This window comes from Seriola lalandi, unplaced genomic scaffold (assembly GCF_002814215.2).
Source record: "Seriola lalandi dorsalis isolate HSWRI2012SDOR001 ecotype SW California unplaced genomic scaffold, Sedor1 jcf7180002054816, whole genome shotgun sequence".
Taxonomy (NCBI): domain Eukaryota; kingdom Metazoa; phylum Chordata; class Actinopteri; order Carangiformes; family Carangidae; genus Seriola; species Seriola lalandi.
Window position 1 is genome coordinate 788840 of NW_019525369.1, and position 6480 is coordinate 795319.

Below are 6480 nucleotides of genomic sequence, written 5' to 3' on the forward strand. Positions count from 1 at the left end.
TGGTATTTCTAAAGTATTTCCATACGTGTTAAAATACTCGATAACATAATGTAAAGTAGCTGTTATTATATATAATTACATGTGTTCAGTTTCAAAAACATTTATAAACGTGATTTAAACCCACCACTGACGGATTTGTATAGTTAATAAATGTTTTGTAACACACTGTAAGAATTTGTTGGTGTGTGTAATATACAGATAAACAACACTGTGTTATCATCAATTGTTTATACATTGTTAAAGGAGCTTCTGTTTTGAGAGGGTCTTATATTGTCTTATATCCACATTATAGCATGTCATAAACTATTTATTTATTTATTGTGAGTGTTTATATACTGCCCATTAATTCTTATGCAGCAATACATAGGACCTCAGGAAAATAGAGTTGGAGATAGACAAAATATTAACATACAATGATAGTAATACAAATGATAATTTCATGTATTATTATTATTGGGGTCTGGACAGGTGGGAGGCGCCAATATTTGGTCAGGGTGATGTTCTTATAATTCATACTGGTAACTTTATATTAAAACTATTTGCACTAAACTATTTTCATAACAAAAAAAACTTACCACCAAGCACAATTATGTTTGAACCGTAATTTTGCTTGGTGGTTGATGGTTTCAAAAGCTGTCTTTTGAAATTAGTAAAACTGAGAATTCTGCTGTTACTTTGGACCAGAATATTGATATTCTAATTTAGTTTAAACTCTGACAGTGCATCGTATTTAAAGAGTTAATAGCATGCTCTGCATATTATAATCAAAGTCCTACAACTGTGAGATGAATGTAATGTTAAAAGTATAATATTTCCCTATGATATGTTAAGGAGCACAAATATTTAGTCTTATAAATTAGAAATACTCAAAGTACCAGTACCATAATATTTCACTTCAAAATACTTGAGTAAATATCCTTTGGGTGGTTTGAGCAGGAAGACTGATAGTGCTGATAAGGATTAAATCTCTCTAGCTGTGTATATAAAGCTGCAGCTGCTCCCTCGTATTCTGCAGAGACACTGCTTCACTCCGTCGCAGCCATGGCCTTCTGCAAACTTCTCACTGTGCTGGTACTGGTCCACATCACTGGAGGTGAGAAAGACAGACACATGAGATTATTATTGTGTGCTGATTCATCTGTATTCACTTTGTAAAGGTTAATCTTGGTTTAATTTACTTTTCTACTCATTTGAATTCATACTAATAGGATATAATTTGTTGATAGAATGATATAAATTATTTGAAATTACTGTTATTATTAATCATTTTTCTGATGTTGTTAGTTGTTTGACTGATGGTGATGACCTGACAGCTTAGTTTGGTCTCTGTACAAATGGCATTACAAATTCCAATTACAAATGGTGAGATGAGAAGATCAATTCACCTCATACATCTGCCTGTTAAATATGAAGCTGCAGCCAGCAGCATAACTTAGCTGACTGGAAACAGGGGGAAACAGTTAGTCTGGCTCTGTCCAAAGGCGACACAATCCACCGTAAAGCTCACAAATGATTGTTACAATTGCGCAAGCAGTATAATTTTTAGGTGGGTGGATTTTATTACTTGAAATGATCAGATTTTCACTAAACAATTATCATGGCCAAAAGAATTCAGGATAAAAAATATTATCCCTACATCTATAAGAAACTGAGAATAATAATAATGATAATGCATCTTTAACTTTGTGTATTGTGTGTTTTTTGGGGGGGTTTTTTGCAAATGAATTAGACTCAAATATGAGTGTTGGGGTGTTAGAGAGAGACCATAACTGTACAATACAGCGCTTTGCTGTAGCTTATTCCATGTTCCCTGAGCGAATGAGAGGTTGAGTGCTCTATTTGTATGTGAAACATATGCTTGTCCACAGGGGCATGTAGGCATGACTGATTTTGGATTTCAGTTTATGATTTGTTTGATAGGAAACTTCTTGACTGTGTGTGTATGGGTGAAAAAAAAAGTAGTCTTGTTAAAATTACTGCACTTTTTGCATCTTAAGTTTTCCTTTTAGATGAAGCCAAGTACGATTAGGTTTGGTCAGGTTATATTAGGTATATTATGGATGGGTGGTAATTCCTTTCATAGAATCTTGATTTCATCTAATCTGCTCTGCATTTTAATTCAACCAGTTCTGAGTAACTTCTCCTGAGTCGTCCCTTCCATATATTTTTGTTTTAAATGGTTTGGGTGGTTGCTGTTATAATGGAGGAAGGTATTGCATTCCATGGGCGTCTTGTAACCTGAGGTATGAATGTTTCCATCTTGTAGTTTAGAGATGACTGAATGATGATGAAAAGATTTATATTGTATATAAATAAAATGACTTCCATTTTGCTCCATGCTCTGATGGAGGCCACTAAACTGAAACGTTAGCATGTTTGTTGACATGAATAAAGTGGTGAAATTGAGATAAGTCAACTTTGTCCTGAATCTCTGTGTGTGCGATGCCTTTTTACCCTTGGGTAGTCAGTGGTGGATTTGTATTACCTCAGAACAGAGCCAGGGTGGCATGGTGCTGCAATGATTAGCATCGTTGCCTCACAGCGAGAAGGGACTTTCTGTGTGTTTGCATGTTCTCCCTGTGCCTGTGTAGGTTTCCTCTGGCTTCCTCCCATAATCCAAAAACATGTTCGTTAGGTTAATTGGCATTCTAAAGTTCCCATAGTATGTGAATGAGCATGAATGGTTATTTATCTCTATGTGTCAGCCCTGTGATAGACTGGTGGCATGCAAAAGAGTGTACCCTGCCCTCACCCAGTGTCAGCTGGGATTGGTTCCAGCACCACCCACGACCCTAAAAGCAGTATGGGTAATAGAAGAATGGATGAGCAGAACCTAGCAAACCATTTCCCCTTATTTTTCCCCTTCTTTATGCTAAACTAAAAAAAAATGGTGTAATACATTTTTTTCAGTGCTTCTACCTTAAAGTAGCTTCTATAAAGTTTCATTATTGCTTTTTTAGGTTTGCATGGAGCTGAGGTGAGGAGCTCCATCGTTGGGGGGCACGATGCTCCAAAAGACAAGTGGCCATGGATGGTCCACCTAAATATCACATCTGAAAACAAGAAAAGTTGGCGCTGCGGCGGCACCATCCTCAACAATCAGTGGGTGCTGACCGCTGCAAGCTGCTGGGATTCGTAAGTGTGTTTTTCTAAATTATATAAATATACCTATATTCATGTAAGAATACTTTTGTGTAGTGTACGTGTGTTGGGTTTTTACACTTAATGGAGGGTTCATCCATGAATGCAGAAAAACTAATACATGTCTTTTGTGTTGACAGACGGGACAAGCCTTACTTGGCTCGATCAATGGCTTGGGTCGGCACACACAGCCTGCAAAAGGCATCTGCCCGTTACATGGGTATAAATGCTATCATTCCTGAACCTAGATACCGAGCTGTGGGCAATGGCTTTGTCAATGACATTGCTCTGGTCAAGCTGAAGAAGAAGATGACATTCTCAGGCAGCGTTCAGCCAGTGAGTCTACCCAGTGTCGACGACACCTTTGACCCATCGTCTGAGTGTTGGATCACTGGCTGGGGGAACACTGGGACTGGTGGTGAGCTGTACACATGACGTAGCCAATAAGATACTGTAAAGGGACAAAGGAACACATCAGCAAGTTGTGGATTTATGGGGGTCATGTGTTGGACTATTGCTAACTACCTGAAATCTTTACACTTTGGTTTTTGTTTGGATTTGGTTCAAATTCTTTTGATCCCCTACAAGATATAAAACATTCTTTAAATAATAGTTGATCAGTTCACTGGTGTGTTTTGTCCATAAAAAAGGTAAATTACCATAGGATTTGGTAGCATGAATACCTATATAATATCACCTCCTCTGCACTTGTGTGTCCGTGTGTGTCACTGCAGTTCCTCTGCAGGATCCAGAAGTCCTTCAGGAGCTGAAGATTCCCATCGTCTCTAACAGTGTGTGCAAGAGACAGTATCCTGAGCTGAACTCTGACATGCTGTGTGCTGGGGATATGGTCGGAGGGAAGGACGCCTGCAAAGTAGAGTATTTTAATATTTCAGTCAAAATTATTTCATAACATTATTAATCAATAGTATGCATTTCAACAATCAGGGAGAGTATCTCAAAGTATAGGTTTTCAGAGGGAAAGTATTTCAGAGGCCAACAATAGCTTTCACGCTGCTACATTTATCTGACAGCTGTAGTTTTTGTTACTTAACAGTTTAAGATTTTATGTAAAAAAAATTATGATAATCTTATAATAATATATACATATATAAGAAATATAAAGCAACTGCTGTCTGTCAACTCAACAAGTGAAGTTGTTTTTTTGGGCTCCACAGGGGGATTACGGCGGCCCACTGGTCTGTCGTTCAGGCAGCGGTTTCGTGCAGGTTGGCATCATGAGTTATGGGAGTCCTAACGGTTGTGCTCTCTCAGGCCGCCCTGGCGTCTACACCCAGGTGTCCAAGCATCTGCGCTTCATCAATGACTACATCCACCATGCTTCAGCTGAGGAAGCCTCAGCTGAGGTCTAAATTTCCAGGAAGCTGAAGTGGTCCAGTCTATTTACCTGCCAAGCCGCCTTACTGTTTAAAGCTTCTCCCCTGTGCCGTACAGTCAGTCCATGTGGTCCTTTCTGCTGATTGACTTGTACTCTGGTTTGTTCAACTAAATTCTTTGCATTAAAGCTTTAAAGCATTGATCTTGGTGTTTCTATATGTGTTGGAGAATTCCTGTTTACATGCTTCAAGCACATTAGCAAAATCAGACATCTACAACCATTAACACAGAATGTCCCTCAACCCCCAAAACCAATGGCTCCAGTGATGACAAGTAATCACATACATTTACATAAATAATGCTCTTAATTACACATTTCACCCGAGCATTTGAGTTTTTAAATATGTATCAACCTTTTCAGTGCACAAACTAGTTCCACCTCGACCAGCTACAGGATCACAGTTTAAAATTCAAGATTCAAGCTTCTTTATTGTCATTTCAACACAGTATAGAAGTCATAAGAGCTCCTGATGCACCGGCACCTCCTGCAGGATGGTAGAGGGTAGGGGCAGTTCTGTTATGACAGTGTAGTCGATAGAAAACCTGTAAACACACTATGTGGAATACCTTTGTTTTGCATTTGCCTAGTACAACACAAAGGAGTAACTGGTGTCCAGACCTTATTATTTACTTAGTATACAATGACAATCAGGGGGGTCAACTATTTCTCCAGGGTATAAACCCAGTACAGAGCAGGCACACGCTTCAGTGAACTGAGCTGTTGGGCAAACATATATTTTAATATTGTTCAATGAGCCAACAAATAAAACTCCCAAATTCTTCAGTGAAAACAAAGAGGGTGTGTATAATTATAAAGACTAATGTTAAAGGTAAAACACTAACTAAACCACCAAACCAAATAAAATAATAAACTCTATAATGATGTCAAAATGTATCCGTACAACTAATGCACCATTGTCTCACTGCTCATGACTGAGCACGAGTGTTTGCTAAAGGTAGATATGACATTTTATATTGGTAATTAAATGAAAAGCCAACACTGGAAATGAAAGGGGAGCTATGTGCTAGATAACATTAGCTAAACTGTAACTTAAGGCTAAAGGTAGAAGCTAGCTAACATATATTAGCGTTCATCTGTATATACTTAACACAATCTAATTCAGAACTTTGAAGGTTGGAAAGTAAAGTGCATTAAACAAGCCAGATAGTTAGCTACTGCTATTTACATTTAGGCCTACCTGCAGTGTCTCTGCACACAGAGTAGCAGAGACTTGAGGACGGGGCCACTGATGTCATGAGGCAGCAGACGAGATGTTAGAAATGGTACAGTCCACTTTAGGGGCGTCGCAAGATTCCCAAGAACCCTGATGTTAGTTCATGTAGAGCTCACATGTGGCTCAGAGTTGATTGGGAGTTGTCATTGAGCATGGTTGCAGATTCAGATTAATTGAATATGAGTATACGGATTAAAGGAAGATACTGTTGCATGAATGAATCTGAATGATGAAATGTAATTGGAAGACATTATAGTATTTTCAGCTGCATTACTGTCATCCTCACTCAGAACTATTACATCATCTACAGTGGGTACGGAAAGTATTCAGACCCCTTTAAATTTTTCACTCTTTGTTTCATTGCAACCATTTGCTAAAATCAAAAAAGTTCATTTTATTTCTCATTAATGTCACTCAGCACCCCATCTTGACAGAAAAAAACAGAAATATAGAAATTTTTGCAAATTTATTAAAAAAAGAAAAACTGAAATACCACATGGTCATAAGTATTCAGACCCTTTGCTCAGTACTGAGTAGAAGCACCCTTTTGAGCTAGTACAGCCATGAGTCTTCTTGGGAATGATGCAACAAGCTTTTCACACCTGGATTTGGGGATCCTCTGCCATTCTTCCTTGCAGATCCTCTCCAGTTCTGTCAGGTTGGATGGTGAACAGCCATTTTCAGGTCTCTCCAGAGATGCTCAATT

At 38.3% G+C, this 6480-nt stretch overlaps 1 protein-coding gene across 1 annotated transcript; it reads left to right on the forward strand.

The window, feature by feature from the left end:
• The first annotated feature begins 1000 nt into the window (after window positions 1-1000).
• Window positions 1001-4679, forward strand: LOC111669764 (tryptase-2-like). Its single transcript, XM_023426218.2, has 5 exons — window positions 1001-1093; window positions 2961-3135; window positions 3282-3559; window positions 3876-4015; window positions 4320-4679. The coding sequence occupies exons 1-5, from the start codon at window positions 1042-1044 to the stop codon at window positions 4512-4514; spliced, it is 840 nt and encodes a 279-aa protein (XP_023281986.1). The 5' UTR covers window positions 1001-1041; the 3' UTR covers window positions 4515-4679.
• Window positions 4680-6480: the final 1801 nt, after the last annotated feature.